This window comes from Westerdykella ornata, assembly GCF_010094085.1.
Source record: "Westerdykella ornata strain CBS 379.55 unplaced genomic scaffold EI97scaffold_25, whole genome shotgun sequence".
Taxonomy (NCBI): Eukaryota; Fungi; Ascomycota; class Dothideomycetes; order Pleosporales; family Sporormiaceae; genus Westerdykella; species Westerdykella ornata.
The window spans coordinates 45504-61242 of NW_022986875.1; the positions used below are offsets into that span (position 1 = coordinate 45504).

General features: G+C 53.4%; 7 protein-coding genes across 7 annotated transcripts in view; 3 read left to right on the top strand and 4 right to left on the bottom strand.

Annotated features, from left to right (window-relative positions):
- Positions 1-337, bottom strand: part of EI97DRAFT_503273 (uncharacterized protein) — a 1290-nt gene extending 953 nt beyond the window's left edge. The window contains exon 1 of the mRNA XM_033802777.1: positions 1-337. Coding sequence (XP_033651174.1) covers positions 1-304 — 304 coding nt within the window. The 5' untranslated portion in view covers positions 305-337.
- Positions 338-2023: 1686 nt separating this feature from the next.
- On the bottom strand, positions 2024-3130 carry EI97DRAFT_382969 (uncharacterized protein; the record flags this gene model as incomplete). Its single annotated transcript, XM_033795882.1, has 1 exon — positions 2024-3130. A coding segment is annotated over one exon (1107 nt), but the record flags the coding sequence as incomplete, so codon positions are not given.
- Positions 3131-3599: 469 nt separating this feature from the next.
- Positions 3600-6296, bottom strand: EI97DRAFT_435809 (uncharacterized protein). Its single transcript, XM_033798952.1, has 2 exons — positions 6171-6296; positions 3600-6105 (listed from the first exon to the last, which is right to left on the bottom strand). Exons 1-2 carry the CDS (start codon positions 6198-6200, stop codon positions 4018-4020), a joined length of 2118 nt encoding a protein of 705 aa, XP_033651176.1. The 5' UTR covers positions 6201-6296; the 3' UTR covers positions 3600-4017.
- Positions 6297-6665: 369 nt separating this feature from the next.
- On the bottom strand, positions 6666-7241 carry EI97DRAFT_382968 (uncharacterized protein; the record flags this gene model as incomplete). The annotated part of the gene is made up of 2 exons (XM_033795881.1): positions 6666-7094; positions 7170-7241. The coding sequence occupies 2 exons, from the start codon at positions 7239-7241 to the stop codon at positions 6666-6668; spliced, it is 501 nt and encodes a 166-aa protein (XP_033651177.1).
- Positions 7242-7848: 607 nt separating this feature from the next.
- Positions 7849-10510, top strand: EI97DRAFT_147998 (voltage-gated potassium channel). Its single transcript, XM_033793252.1, has 3 exons — positions 7849-8318; positions 8372-8530; positions 8594-10510. The coding sequence occupies exons 1-3, from the start codon at positions 8194-8196 to the stop codon at positions 10425-10427; spliced, it is 2118 nt and encodes a 705-aa protein (XP_033651178.1). The 5' UTR covers positions 7849-8193; the 3' UTR covers positions 10428-10510.
- A 1250-nt stretch (positions 10511-11760) lies between these two features.
- EI97DRAFT_444696 (uncharacterized protein) lies at positions 11761-12717 on the top strand (the record flags this gene model as incomplete). The annotated part of the gene is made up of 1 exon (XM_033799916.1): positions 11761-12717. The coding sequence occupies one exon, from the start codon at positions 11761-11763 to the stop codon at positions 12715-12717; it is 957 nt and encodes a 318-aa protein (XP_033651179.1).
- A 1074-nt stretch (positions 12718-13791) lies between these two features.
- EI97DRAFT_383206 (uncharacterized protein) lies at positions 13792-15101 on the top strand (the record flags this gene model as incomplete). The annotated part of the gene is made up of 2 exons (XM_033795897.1): positions 13792-14062; positions 14125-15101. Coding segments are annotated over 2 exons (1248 nt in total), but the record flags the coding sequence as incomplete, so codon positions are not given.
- Positions 15102-15739: the final 638 nt, after the last annotated feature.

The following is a 15739-nucleotide window of genomic DNA, read 5'->3' on the forward strand; positions in this document are numbered from 1 at the left end:
CGCATTTGCCAAAGCATGGTTTCCAAGGGGCGCAGCTCGTGGTCGGGGTGCATGTTGATTTTGGGGGGCAAGCCTTCTCATCCCCGACCTTGCATGCCGTCTCGGATGGAGTAGGAGTAGGAGTAGGCGTCGCAATGCATTGGCCCAGGCATGGCTTTCCATGGACGCAAGTCATAGTCGGAGTGCATGTTGACTTGGGGAGGCAGGGCTTGTCGTTCCCGACGGTGCATGGGGTCGCGGATGGAGGCGGAGTGGGTATCGCAATGCATTGGCCCAAGCATGGTTTTCCTTGGGCGCAGGTCATAGTCGGGGTGCATGTCGACTTGGGGAGGCAGGGCTTGTCATTGCCGACAGTGCAGGAAGTGACAGCAGGATTACCTGTAGCCAGAACGGCGAGAGGAAGGAATAGCAGAGGTAGAAGGGCGGCCATTGTGACGGTCATGTTCGAGCCGGCTTCTGAGAGAAACAATGAACTCAACAAGGGGACTTCGTGAACGAGACGAGTGAAAGGAGATATAGAAGTTGAAGCGATGAAGTCACGCCTCCTCGCCCGGACCGACTTCCAATTGCGATGATGAAAGAAATGAAAGAAATCCGGATATAAAAGTGGAATGCTTCCAAGCGTATATGTACAATCCGGAATAGCCGCCTCCATGTTTTGTTCCAGTCCAGTCTTTGCAGGGTGGAGGTGGCCATGAAGTCGGAACCCCGCTGTGCTATGGTCATTCTCATTCGCGACAGCAATAATCAATACTCGCCGTTCACAGGCCATCCGTCCCCCGTGGCGAGATGGAACTCGTAAACCTTTGCGGAGCTGATTACGGGCTGTCAATAGTCCTAAAAACGGTCATCTCCACCGCTATTCGCTCGCATACAAGTAGTCTCGGGAGGCAAGACCAATGCGACCGGATACAACGGCGGTTGTGGCGTGAGTGATAATTGCCGTCTAGGGAACTTAAACGTCAAACTTCCTGGACGTCATAGGCTAAGGGGTCAGCTATAAATGGAAAATATACGTATACGAAGACCTAGACGTTGGCCAGGCAATGTTCCAGCTGCGGGACCTCGGCGTGGACGCTTTGAAGCTGTTCATGACCTGACGAATACTGAGCAGCTGTTGTCGGCGAATAGGTACCAAGAATAGGTAGTGTCCTTCGTCGCGCATGTCATTGCCAAATGGGCTTTTGGAGCGAGTAGTAGCGTTACGCTATCAGTTCTCCGGTAGTATCCAGGGCAATCATGTGTAGTGCGTACACTGTAGTACCCCGTACATAGTACTCCGTATCCAGAACCGGAGTTGAACCTTCAGCTCCAGCTTCCAGAAGCTCGATTCCTGCTGTTCCGCTATACCAATCAGACGGCGAAGAGACGTGCGTGTCCTGTGTGAGAAACCTCAAGATAGCAGTTGTCTCCGTACCATGTGGGCTCTGTCTATGACGCAGCGAGGACCACACTTGTTGAATGTCCGAGCTAAATTAAGCGTAGGTGGCGAGACTCGAGAAGGACTCTCTCGCATTCAACAACTCCAGAACGGCGTCGAAGGTGCACCTCCCTCTCGTAACCCGCCATGACGCGTGCACCCAGCCATCATCGACGCATGTTCCAACAGAGTCATTTGGGAAACAATTGCTGGATACTCGGTGCTCGGGGTGATGATTCGAAGTCAATACTGTGTAGTCATGGAAGTGCAATAGATGTTGTGGGAGCTGCCCAGGTGCCAAGGTGGAGATCTGAGGTCGAATATTTATGATGCTAACCCAGATGCGGTAATTCCTTCGGCGACGTCTTGAGGAGCATGCTCCCTAACCAGTTCGGACACAGGATTGGGAGAGTCTACACTTCCAGAGATCAATCCCTCTCAGATATTCATGACGAAAACGTTTTACACAATGAACGCCCCCGCGGCGTCGCCGTGTTCCCATCCCAACTATGCAAATCCCATACCCTGACATGAAATGCCATCTCCCTTCTATACAAGTCTCTCATCATAGATGACCATACTTCCTCTCCCACCACCCTCCCACTACTTGACCGTCTCATCCAATTTCCCCAACATGCCCTGTACTTCCCTCACCAAGTCCTTCCTCCTAGCCCTCACTTCTGCATCCCCCTCCGCCTCCACCCCGTCCACCTTCAGGAGCACCTGCGTCAATATCGTCTCACTCAGCTTCTTGTACTCAAACTGCCGCTTCGCCTTCTCCTCGGGTGGATCCTGGATAAACTGTACACACAGCGGGACCAGCTCCGTGTGGAATTTACTAGCGATGGCGTCGAGTTTTGCGAGCGGGGTTTGAGGGGTTGGGGCCCGGGAGGTGGGCTGGGACGACGGGGCGGATGTGGAGGAGGGGCGAGGGGGGAAGGCCTGGGTTGGAGTGGGCAGGAACTCCGCGGCCGTCGAGGTGGCGTTGGAGTAGGCGTGTGTTTGTGGTGCTGGAGAGGCGGGTTGCTTCTTCTTATTCTTCTTGCCGCGTCGACGGGACTTCTTCTTGCCGCCAGCAACAGCAACACCTCCATCCTCGGTCCCTTCTCCGCCTTCGAATTCCTCATCCTCACTTCCCTCCTCCCCCCTTCCAGGTCTGGCACCTACATCCTCGGACCCAGGAGCCATGGTGTGCGCCCTCCCACTCCCCTCGCCCACAACGCACAAGATCTCGCTCCCGGGCCCATCCCCCCTCAACCCCTCCTCCCTCGCCATCCTGTCATCGACCTTCAAATTCCGCCCCTTGAAGAACATCCTCACCCTCCCGGGGTCCCCCACCCCCATCGCCTTCGCCGCCGCACTCCTCACATCCTTCACCCTCACCTCCCCATCCCTTATACTATCCTTTGGAAAATGCACCGGGTAGTTGGTGCGCCCGTGCTTGAAGACGAGCACGTCGGATTCGCGCTCCGGGTTGCGGTCCGCGCGGTCCAGATCCTCCTTGGTGATATACGAGTATCCTTCATCGGACACTTCGCCGGTGCCGTTGAGCGGCGAGGACGTGCGGCCGAAGGGGGAGAAGCGGCCTGCGCCCCAGCTCCCTCCAGCTCGGGAAAACCATGACATGGTTATGAAGACGGCGGCGAGCAGCAGAGAGAGGGTGGTGAGGTACGTGGGGTCGGAAAAGCGCGGTGTGGTTAGGAAGTCGAGCGCCGAATCTGGGGTCAGAAGAAGGCTGGTTCGGTCTTTGTAGTGGGCGAGGAAATCGCGCGCGGTGACGTAGGTCCTTGAGAGGATGGTGTTTGCGCTCACGGCGTCACTGTCGGAAATCGGCGGAGGAGGTGACGTGCTCAAGAGAGGATGGTCTTTCAGGAAGAGCAGGGACTTCTTGAAGTCCGCAGCGAGGGTGTGAAGGGCCGCCAGTGTGAACAACTGTAGGGTCAGCTTGCCGGGCAACAGGGCTAAGGCTGTTGATAGTGGTAAATAGCGTGGGTTGGGCTTGGCCGACGGGTTCTCCAGATGCAGGGTCTCGCAAGGTTTCGAGGACACCGTCGCGGGGCGCAATATTCGGATGGGGCGGAAGCGTGCTTAGTCATCACATCTACTTCAATCAAGACCACCTGGGCATGCACAGTCTGTAGCAGGAGGACGAGACATTCACTATATTCCATACGACTCATTGGATAGCAGTGGCACCACATTCGACAGAACCGTTCATAATGCAATCAATCATCAGTCCTTCTCATCGCCGCCAAATGCGCAGCAAACTCCTCGTCATCACCGCTGGCCGACCAACGCCAACCGCCAACCATTACCAGTCCAGCAAGATGCGTAGATACACACGAGAGGAGTGAATCAAGAGAGAAAAGAAAAAGGAAAATGAGCCTTGAAGTGGCAATGGAGAGAAGAATCGTGAGTAGACATCCAGAGTCCCCAAATGCTCAACCCCACTCCTTGACGCCGTGTGATTGCGACCAGCTAACATCAGCTGGTTCATATGATACCGAATGTGAGTTGGGAACATAGGAAAACGTTTTCGTGAGAAGGTCGTGTCATTGTGTCATGTGCATCAAGAGAAGCTTCCTTCGTAAAGCAGACTAAGCTTTGGAGCGCTTAGGGGTGGCCAAGAAGGCAAGCCTGGATTTGCTGATAGTAGATCCACGAGCATTCGGGGTGCGACGTGGCAGTTTGCTTGCGTTCGAAGGTGTCTTTGGAGGCTCAGCGGAGGCCGTTCGGGGTTTCTTTGCGGAACGCATCTCATCTCCGGTGGGTTCCACGTTCTCCTTGTCGGAACCTTGTTCGAACGTCTCAATCTTGCGCTTCTTTCCTTCGGCAAGCGATGACGCGTCGCTCTTCCTGACCATTCGGATGGTGCCGCTAGAGGTATCATCGAACTTGATGGTAGTGTCAGACTGGAACGAGAAAGGCATGGACGCCGTCTCGGTAGCGTCGCCGAAGGTCAAGCGGCGAGAGACAGGCTGAGTGGGGCTAGTCTCTTCTTCACTTGCAAGTTCAGGGTAGTCCACCTCGTCGTGCAACTTGGGGTACGGAACGGTGCTAGTCGAGGCCTCTGAGCTTGCCCGGACCTTAACCGGGGACGGAGAGTTGGCCAGCTCGTCTCGGGCAGCTTTCTCCAGAGTACTGCTGGTGAAGTTGACATGCTTCCGAGGAGTGGTAGCGGCACCATGTGGGAAAGCATTCGTAAATCCAAGGAAGGGAGGTGGAGACATGTGAGTTCCTGCAGCAATCTTTGCGGGATCGTCAGAGAACTTGGGTCTTGGAGTGCGCAGGATAGAGCGCATTTTGTGCAAAGAATCGCTCGTCTTACGCAGCCCTTCACGCACACCCTCCTTCACGGTCTCGCCAATGTTAGTGGGAGAAAGAAGTGTCTTTGCCGACGGAGAGCGGAACAGGGACGGCAGCATCGACGTAGTCTTGACGGTCTTTGCGCTCTGCGACCGCATAAGAGAAGCCTTCGTAGGCGTCATAAGCCTCGAAGTTGGACGAGGAAGACGGCGGTGAGATTGAAGCGGAAGCGCTGGGGTCTTTGCCTTTTCTGGCTGTGCCTGCTCCTCCTGTGTCGGGGGACGAGTGGACGCTGCATCATCCTCCTTCTTGCGCTTGAACCGCTTGGGCGCGGCCTCCGAACTTGACGTTCCAGGGCCGCCGTCGCGCGAGGATGGAACCAGCCGCACTGTCGATTGTGAACGTGGGGGATTGCTCTTTGAGGGCTCTGGCTCTTTCTGCGCGTGCTTCAGTGGGGTTGCGATCAGCTTCGGAGCAGGCGGATCCATCTTCGACTCGGTCATATCCATCTTGGACTGCGTACGCTTCAACTTGTTTCCGCCCTTCACAGTCGGCATCTCCTTATCAAGCTCAGTCTTGGATTGAGTCCGCTTAAGGAACGCGCTGGCTGGTTTGAAGCGATTCGGGTCAGCCCGGAAAGCAGATGGGTGATTAGCGATAGAGTCCATCTTCTTGAACTCGGCCATGTGTGCATCACTGAATCGGGACTTCTTCCCCTTCGGCTTCGCCATCTTGCGCGGCGATATATCAACAGCAGCGGAGATCTTGTCGTCGAACAGACCAGGACCAGTAGACAAAGCATCCTTCTCCTCGCCTTCTTGTAGTATACGACTGGCGGTGGGGCTCAGGGCGGAAATGGGTGCTTTGAAGCTAAACTTGAACGCCGGCGAAGAAGCCACTGTCGTCCTCCTGGGAGTCGGGGTCGGCAGCTGGGTCTTAGACGGTGTCGCATCTCCTAGAACAACACTTTCGGTCGCCTTGGGCGGTGCTGTCTGCGACCCAAGCACCTGCACACCGAGCCGACCCGTCTTGTCCAGGACCTTCACAGTGTTTGGATGGTAGTGTTCGGGATGCATCAACTCCGAGGCCGGCTTGTTTGCAATCCGATCCTTGGGCGTAGTGGTCGAGAGAGCAGACAGAAGAGAGGTTGATGCCGTGTTCTTGTGTGGGGTCGCGGTATTGGACGGCTGTGGCAGCTTTGACGCTGGTTTGGGCTTCTCGTCGCGTTTGTCCTGGACGGCGGGCCTAGGCGGCGCCTTCATCGCGGAATCAAATTCTACATGCTCGGAGACTGAAGCCAGATTTTTTTTCTGCGGCGTTTGGCCAGTTGGAGCGGTCTCGAGGTTGGAGTTACCCTCAAGGGCCGGAGTGGGCGACCGCTAAGAGGAGGACGCGAGTTAGCCATGTAAACAACAACACAGGCGGCGCCATCTGTGATGCATACCTTCTGAAGCCGGGCGGATCGCCTCGCCATTGTCACTACGCTGAAGTACAAACAATACTTAACGAATGGTTCGACTTGGCGAGAGGAAGCTGCGTTGATTTTGGCGATGGTGTGCGGATGATGACGGAGACTAGTGTTATGGAAGTAAACAACCTTGGCGTGGAACCTGGGAAGGCACGAGCCGCCAAGGGGCCCAATCCCAGAGGAGCTTGCAGTCACGTCACTGCAGGAGCCCGATGTCTCGAGATGCTTGGAGGCCGAGAATTACACAGGATACACAATAGCTTATTATGAGTGCAATTAAGTACAAGGCCATGTGTACGGCGAAGAGTTTGATCCATTTCAATTTCCCATAGACAGTAGCCGCATCGCAAGCATGGAATCCAACCTCGCTGAACTTTCTCAACTATAGACTACATTTCACTCAGGTAGCAATACTGCGTCAACCCTCCACCTCCCCATCTCGTAACTCCTACATCCCCTCCCAATCCTCCCCTACCAACCCCTCCCCTCTCCCAGGACCGCCCGCGCAGGCATCTTCAACCCCTCCGCCACCACCCTTTCCACCTCCCCTTCAATCCTCCTCGTTTCCTCCTCCTCCCTCTCCTCCTCCTTCCGCTTCTCCTCCTCCTGCTTCCACACAAAATTCCCCGCTCCTCCCCTACCCGCCCTTGCAACAGGTAGCTCCACCCCTTCCGGATGCCAGGGCGTCGAAACCTGCGGCTTGGAAGTGGCAGAGGGCGCGGCTGTGGAGTCGGACGTTTGATTGAAGGACCCGGAGTGGGAGAGTTCGTGCGGTTGGTACCAGTTCCCCGCGCCACCCCTGCCCATGTGGGCATACTCTTGTTGAGGGGTCCTGGGTGCGGTTGCGGTTGATGTGGAGGCGGTTGTGGAGGAGAGAGGGGCGCGGTTGGCTTCGAGGTCCTGGTCGCGTGTTAGATGTGGGTTGGTGCTTCGGCGGTATCTTCAACGTCAGAGTATTCAACTAACCTGCGTCACCCTCTCACTCTGCTGCTTGACCTGCTCATCCGAGACGATATTCCCCGCGCCTCCACGACCCCAAGTAGGCATCCTAACCAACCTCGTTCCTAGTAAGCACACCGGAATGTTCCTCTCCAGATAATCGTATTTGTCGTGCTATACGTTCAGCAGCACACCTCTCAAATATGCCGGAAACAAAGAGGAAGGCTTCTCTGTGGAATCAAAAGCAAGCAAAAGATTGCAGAACACAACCTCATATTAACTTGCTTCCATGTCGAGAGTCCCCACAGAAGCCGCACCTTGCCATCTATGTACTGTGTATCGCATCGGCGGCTGAGACTGCGTGGGAGCGGTGGGCGGGAGAGCCTTATCGGACTTATCGGACTTCGGAAAGTTACGGTGACGTAAGGGGAGGCCATGGTGCTTGGCGAAGCGTCTCAGCTCTCGGGAGCGGGGGGTAACAGTCACGTGGGAAATTACCATCTTGCCTCACGGATCATTCAACGAGAGAAAGGCTTTTTGTTCTTTTTATCGGTTTGCAATCTATCACATTGTACCGACATTTCACCTGTATCATAATCATATATCGTGGTCCGATATACTCCGTGGCTAACCAAGGTATCGCAACGCCAAGGCACACCCACGAAAGTGGACATTTCCAGCAAGATTTGAGACTAGAGGATATTAAACTCGGTGTCTCTGACAGATTATATAACTGAGTGATATAACATAACTTCTACCATCGTAGAGGGAATCGGAGATGCACGACTCCAAGGCAGGGCTGGTTAACAGTCCCTTAACGGACTAGCGTCGTCTCCTTCGCCTGGTCTTTGAAGCCCTTGTACGTCATTCGAATATGTCTCAGATCCATGGATCCAAACATCAAGGGGCTACCACGGTACTCACGAGAAACCTTAGCGCATGCGCGTTCTTATTTTCTGCGTGTTAGAGCCCCTCTACCAGACGGGAAATATATCGACATGCGAGATCCTCACCAAGCCGCATCAACCCTTGACTCACATACGCCAAAGCCTCCTTTGCGATGAGCCACGTTGATCCTGGGCTGGACGAGCCTATGCGACAAGCAGAGAAAGATGTTGAGCGGAATGATAACCAGCCGACAGAAGACCAGGCGAAGAAGGAGGAAGAAGTCTATCTAGACCCTGGGTAGGTAACGCTGCATATCTATCTATTGCACAAGTCCAACTGACATTTCTGAGTCGCTGGTGGTTAGCATCAACTGCATTTCCCCTCATAGCAGGGACTTTTGGCCCTATATCGAACGCGTTCAGTATATGTGCTCTGGCTATAAAGTGGAGAGTATATATACCACCAGACACCAACGAGGCTCATGGACAGCCCCTTGCGGACCCGAAATGGCACGTTCTACGCTCTGCGCTGTCGAGTTTTACGGATATGGTTGCTAACTCTTACTTGCTCAGGCTCACCGCTATCAATGCCATTTCCCTCGCATTCGCTCTCGTGGCCAACATCGCCCTATCCCTTAGCATGGCTCGACGACTCTCGTTCGGAATTGCGCAAGCCATAATAATCAGCGGGTGGTACATAGCCTCCTTCCTCCTTATAGGCTTGGTAGCTGCATGCTCCACGTCTATGTTCCTTTTACAACCAAAGACAGATCACGCACTCACACAGGCATATTATTATGGCATTATTGCAGCGGCTCTGTACTTCATTATCGCGTCGATGATGGTCATGACGACGATCGGCGCGTACACGGGACATTATCGCAAGGGGTTCAAACTGACGTCGAGCCAGAGGACGCTAATGCTGCAAACTATCATGTTCATGGTATATCTACTCCTGGGAGCTTTGGTTTATTCCCATATCGAAGGTTGGCCATTCCTGGATGCCCTATTCTGGGCTGAATTCACACTGCTGACGGTCGGGCTGGGTGGCGAATTTGTTCCATTGACCCATAGTGGCAGAGGACTACTCTTCCCCTATGCGATCGCTGGCATCGTCATGCTCGGTCTCGTAGTCGGCTCAGTGCGCTCCTTAGCGCTAGAAAGAGGGAAGCAGAAGATGTCGGCTCGATTGTTGGAGATGAGACGCGAGAGCGTCATAAGGTCGCTTGATAATCACGAGGGATCTGTGAAACTAGGTGCCTTCGAGAAGATCAAGGTCAAGCAACCTCTATCGGAGCGCGAACGGAGAGAAGAAGAGTTCAAGATCATGAGGAGGGTGCAACGCAAAGCAGACAAAAGGAGAAGATATTATGCGCTTGCGATGTCGTCTCTAGCGGCATGTCTCTTATGGTGCTTGGGCGCCATGGTATTCTGGTTCTCGGAGAAACCCCAGGGCTGGAGCTACTTCGTTTCGCTATACTTCACCTATACAACACTTTTGACCATTGGATATGGAGACTATACGCCTCAGAGTAATTCAGCGAAACCGTTTTTCGTCTTTTGGACCCTCCTGGCCGTTCCTACCCTGACCATTCTAATCAGCAACATGGGCGATACTGTTATCCAGGCGTTCGAGGACCTTACCATCTGGTTAGGCTCAATCACGGTCTTGCCAGACGAGGGCGGTTTCCAGGCACTCAAAGTCGGGTTTCAAAGGCTGAGAGAGGGTAAGCTCTACAAGTCCCCGGACAACGAGGACGAAAAGAACCAAGGCAGTGCTGAGGAGATCATCCTGGACCGTCTGGCACGACACATGGAGGAAGAAGAGATTGAAGAAGCCGAGGAAGCGGAGACAGAATTGGATTCGTTGGAGCGGGATATCCGTTTCTACCATTTTGTTCTGGCCAAGGAGATCCGCGCACTCATGAAGGATGTCTCTATGAGCCCGCCAAAGGAGTACACTTACCATGAGTGGGCTTATTTTCTCTTACTGCTTGGTCAAGATGAAAGCGACGCTTCGCACCACACCCGTCCGGGCTTGAAACACACCATTCTACCACATGAGCCAGATCTTGGAACTGCCGAGGGAGTCGAACACGAGAATCGCTGGAGCTGGCTCGGTATACGTAGTCCGCTCATGAGCAACCAATCGGAGGCGCAGTGGTTATTGGAACGACTAACCATGACTTTGGAGCTTGAGATGCGGAAGATGCAGCCTGCAAACCGGAAGGAAGCGGAGCTAAATCCACCTCCTATCTCCATGAGGGACTTCAGGAGTAAGCATAGAAAGTCAGATCCACATTCACCATCTCACCCCCAGTCAAAGTCGACGTCGAAGTCCCTGGGCCCTGATAAACTGCTAGATCAGGGTGTCAGTCGCGCCGAAGTGAGGAGGAGGCATGGTTGACTGAAACATTGGGAAATAGAATTATCATGGTCCCAGAAATGGGCGTGACATGACAGTCCTTGCCAAGGTCCTGCGAACAAACAATTCTGGTGTGACGTTGCCCATTCACATTTGGGAAAGTATCAACTTCAATGGGCGGGGCTGTTTGATGGTATGATGTTGCGAGTCACTGAGCTCTTCTTCTTCTTCTTGTACACAACCCGCCCATTTCGTCAGTCTCTCGTGGCAATGGGATCCCTCGTACTATCCGCCCTCGCTTCGTCCACCATTCTGACACTGCCAACATACACGCTCCCCCCAATCCAGGCTCTTGACCCCTCGCTTCACCCACGTGAACTCTATCCTGCCGCAATTGCAACATTCATCGGTGTGGTCTCCACTGCGCTATTGACCGCAACAGTTTGCATTATCGGCAATGCAAGAAGGGGAGCGGTATACCGCAAAGATGCCGAAGATTGCGAAGAGTGGGATGAGCAACGTACTTTGAGGTCCACTGGCGATAGTAGTGCACATCCTACGGAGCTGCATAACGTTGAACGGGACACCGAGGGCAGGCGCTGCCGGGCGTAGTGACGAGATGTTCACCCCTCGAGCGGCTTCACCGTCATCCGACCGGCTGTCACGAAACTGACTGGGAAATTCCGTCCGCCTCTCAACAGCTACCTGAGCTGCAACACACGCCAATTAGCGCCTTGCACCTCTCCACCGCTCTTCTCTATCGCAGATTCCTTCTAGGACCGTCGCTCGTTGCTCATCCTCGTATCCCTGGTGGCATGCGTACGCCCTCCCACAATAACAGGTATATTGGGTTGCGTAGTGTGGGTACGGATGAGCCGAGTGGCCTAGAGTGGGGAAGTGATTAGAAGGGAGAACTGAAGTGAGGTTCAGCGCTGTGAAGGATCGCAGGGTCGCAGGGTCGCAGGATGATTTTTAGCAAGGCGGTGAGGCTTGACGGGTCGATGGAGGCATCAAGGAATTTGTTGTTCGCTGAGATGTGTTTGCATTCGGCTTATTGTAGAAGTTGCGCTCCAGGGGCATTATAGCCTTGCCTGGGGATTCGGAGAAGCTCTCAAAGCAGTTCCTTTAAGGATTTCTCACATGGGAAGCTGCGGTTAACGGGAAGCACTCCTTCTTCCTGATAATACTTTCCATCGTTTGAAATCTCCGCTTCCTACCGCTTTCACAGCTTTTTACATCATCCCAGATTCTCCCTCGTTGACTCAATGAGCAGGATATTACGTTCTTACATTGTTACGGTTTGATATCAATATCACACACTCTCTTACTGCACCTTACATCATACCTACTATCCATCCGCATCGCAGCCTTCAGAATGACACCTATCCGGCCGTCTGGCGACTGGCCAGATAAAACCAAGCACGTTATATGGGATCTAGACAGAGGGGCCGCTCAGAAACAGCATTCTTCCGCCGAAGATGACCGTGAACCGTTGCTTCGAGAATCAGGGTCCCGAGTTGTCGAGCGGGACAGAGAAAATGGTCATGCGTCGAAGGCAGCCGGAACATCTGGAGCTCCGAGGAAGGATTCATTGTTAACCAAGATGCGGAAAGCGACTGGCTCCAGAGATAGATTGTCGAAAGGAAAGAGGAAGCAAGACGAGTCGCTCTCCGAGTCTCCGGACACGCCTCCGCAGACGCGACATGTCAAGGTTCCGAGGGTTGAGACGAATGGTCTCATATATTTTCTCGAGGCCAAAAGTGCAAAGCTGCTTCCACATATTGACGAGGAAATATCCCGTTCAACCGCTCCTGACGACGATCCTTTCGGAAAATTGCCCACAATCCAACCTGCAAAGAGGTCAGATGGGCGCAATACGAGCATGGCGGCACCGTCACAGCAACTCTCACCTCCACCAGTGGACCAAGCTCATAAGGCTGGTTCCCCGGGCCGCCCTAGGTCCCCGGCATCACCCTCAAGGAGACGTGGGCACCGTTCAGAAAGGCTCAAATTGAGCGCTGCCGAGCGAGCAATCGAAAACGACCTCGCAGAGCATCGAGCGAGGCAAGCGGGCGCCTATATGGCAGCGGAGGCTAGGTACGAAGATGACGTTGCGACAAAGCCCACGCAAAGACGGGATGAAAGAACGCGTACAGCCTGGTTATGGATTTTGCTCTGTTGCACTCGTCTTTGGACTTTCCTCTGTTCCAGTCGTCTCTTCTTTGGAAGACCACAACGTTCTCCTGGGCGAAAACAGGCTCGGCGAGGAGACCATGACAAGGGAAAACGAGAAGAAGAGGTAGAAAGGCTCGTTCAGGCAGAGGAGGCATGAAGATAGGTGGCGGAGGCTGGACTGAAGTGTGGAAGAGAAAGAGGATCATCGATAGACGGTAGATAGCTAATGATTATACCCGTCCGGGAGAACCTGAGACGAAGGGCACCAAGACGTGTGCAGAAAGACCAGGGCACGGGGACATAAATGAAAGGCATGTAACTGTGAACTTACTACCTTACTGAAGCCTCTTACCGTCGGTACACGATCTATACGAGGCGGTCTACTGCGCTGTATAGTGCACTGATGGTCAAAATGTACGTTGGAAGTCTAAATCATGGTGCAGATGCAACGCAAAAAGGTTTGGGAGATTCATGGAACGTTCTATCTAGGTATATCGGGACTAGTGCTGAGGGCTAATCCCATCCCAGCCTCCCAAGGTTCCATTGGCCATACGATGCTGGGTTACTGAGAGCTCAGGTCCGTTAATCTTTGTCACAAGTTCACCATATCCACTGTGAGTCTCCCTTAACGCAAGGTTCGAACAGACCATACTTCTGCATGGGGGTCTTTTGTCCCGCGTGCCATCCTCCCAGAATTATCACCAGGTGCGGTCGCAGGTCGTTCCACGAACCCCTCGGTCACCCGACGATCGTTCCCTTAAGGCAGCAAGCGTCTGGATTTTCCTAACGCGACTTATCTCTACTCCAAATACAGGTTTCTAGAGCCCAAAAAGTCTCCTTGAAAAGCCAGGTGACATCATCTCCATTCTGTCAGAGAAAGTTCGAAGGTAGTGGGTGCGTGGTAAGGGAGCGTTCCAATCAGCGCAGCGCACGGCGATATGGGCTCCAATAACGCGATGCCAGCTGTACATGCGCATGATGCCGCATACAAAAGCATTTAAGCAGCTATATTGGACTTAGCGGGAAGGGGCTGGTGCCTAGTCAGCAATTCGTGGGGATGGTGGGGGACAGAGGGCGGTGTTTGTTCACGCACGACTGAGTTATAGACACGCCTGCCCGAGCTATCGACCGTGCTATCTGAACTATCGCAAGCTTCAGTATGGGCGTTTCTGTAAGTTTTATGTGCACACAGCCTCGGTGGCTTGCTGGGCGCTGACTGTGTCTACAGAGTCCCGCCGATCCCGCGCATGTCGTACAAGCGCTTGTGCATACGCTGTTGGACGTGTTTGATGCGACAAGAGATTTGTACAACACTCTGAAAAATAAGGAAAAAAGAGATTTGGAGAACAGCCTTAGGTCGAGAGGATATCCTGATTCGCGGAAGATCGAATATGTCGATGAGACTGCCAGCGACGAGGGCATCGTGCTCGACAAGGCCGCCGTTAGGAAGCAGTTTGAGATCGGACTTAGCGATGTTGGCGACCTATTTGCCATTGGCGATGGTATGAGAGATTGAGCTCATTGCCTGGCGTTCGAATGACTGACTTGCTGCTCTCTCCGACAGTCGTCTCACAGACAGCGCTGCAGTCGCAGATAATCACCTTGCAATCAGTCATAATCACAACGTTTCTATACGGCCCTACTTCCCCAGACCCGATATCACGCCAACTCCGTAATATTTCGGACGCTTCTAGAGCAGCAGGTATCGCTTCTGTCGACATTTTGGCCGACCAGCGTCAACGACAGCTTGCTCTTCGACCAATCGACCGATCCCCTCCGGCGGCTAGGGCTTCAGCACAGCATGCGCCTCCTTACCTGTCAATTCCACCCCCATTCTCAACCGCCGCATCTTCGACAGAGCTTAACAGATCACGACTTGAGTCCAAGAATACCGCTAAAACTGCTACTGTAACGGTAGTTGAAAGACCAAAGACAAAGAGAACCGACACGGAATCTACCACCTTCTCCAGCATCTCATCCTCAGGCGCAAAATCCGTCCCGCAGGCTTCCTACTGCCGTTACGCTGTTGATCTGCAGAAGGACGCAACTCGGCCCTTGGCTTCAAGCATAACCGATGCCATCGAGCCATATTGTCCACACTGCCGACGCATACTGAATCTCGAACCCGGAAAATCCTGGGAAATCTTCAAGAGCGATGATGGGTTGGAGCGCCTCTACCGCATGCAAAACAGGTTCGTGGTAAAATGCCACCGCAACAGCGTCGATGGCGGCTATTGCTGCGTGCTTTGCTCGAAACGCGGCAATGTGGACACTATATGCGGAGATGTCAAGGCGCTAGTTCGACATGTGTGGATGGATCACGAGGTCTCTGAGTTGGATGCTGAGGGCGATATCGTAGAAGTGGTGGAAGATGTGAGAAGGAGAAGGGATAGTTTGATGAGTTTCACTGAGGCAAGGGGAAGTATTGAGAGGAGAAGTACGAGTGTGGGACATGGGACGCGGAAGAGTTGGGGGCGGCCGGATGTATTCGATGAGAGGGGTGAAAGTGTAAGGATTTGGTGTGCGAGGGATGGACGATGAGGTCTTTATACGTGTTTTCGTTACGCAGCGTGGCGTTGGGGCCTTGCAACCATCGGTAACGTTGATATAGTTGGGATTGTTAACGACATTGCATGATTACGTTAACTCTTTCATTGCAACAAACCCCTCACGATGCTTAATATCGGCGAATGGATACTCTACTTCAGTCCGAGGCCTCATGACGCCTACGGTGACCTTAATCTCCTCAAACTCCATGCCCTCCCGCTGTGAGCGGGTGCGGTTGTTTTCATATCATAACATATTGGCTTGTAGTGGGGTTCGCTGCCAGGTCGCCTAGCATTAAAACATTCTCAGGAGGATAGCCGAATCAACATAAACATTTCGCAAACTGATCACCGTCGCTGTCGATTTCGCCGTTTCCAGATCCGCTCCTCGACCTTGATGCACGTCCTCTATCCCGGATTGGATGGCCATAACGACTCGGCACACGGAGGGCTCAGATCGACCTTACTTCACGAGGCAATGGGCTGTCTCTTTGTTATCAACCATAGGGTCTATACTGAAGTCCATACCGAAAATGACGAACATATACTACTGAAGTGTTCAACATGCTTGAATCGGTAATGTTCAGGGCCGATATGAAGGCTGATATGAATTAGCAGTTCCTTGAGTCGTTA

Excerpts from the sequence above, each read along its gene's own strand:
- EI97DRAFT_147998 (XM_033793252.1), top strand. The coding sequence starts at position 8,194 with ATGAGCCACGTTGATCCTGGGCTGGACGAGCCTATGCGACAAGCAGAG. Across the intron at positions 8,319-8,371 it reads GAAGTCTATCTAGACCCTGG|TCGCTGGTGGTTAGCATCAA; the intron begins GTAGGTAACGCT and ends GACATTTCTGAG. Across the intron at positions 8,531-8,593 it reads CCCCTTGCGGACCCGAAATG|GCTCACCGCTATCAATGCCA; the intron begins GCACGTTCTACG and ends TTACTTGCTCAG.
- EI97DRAFT_435809 (XM_033798952.1), bottom strand. The coding sequence starts at position 6,200 with ATGGCGAGGCGATCCGCCCGGCTTCAGAAG. Across the intron at positions 6,106-6,170 it reads GATCCGCCCGGCTTCAGAAG|CGGTCGCCCACTCCGGCCCT; the intron begins GTATGCATCACA and ends TCCTCCTCTTAG.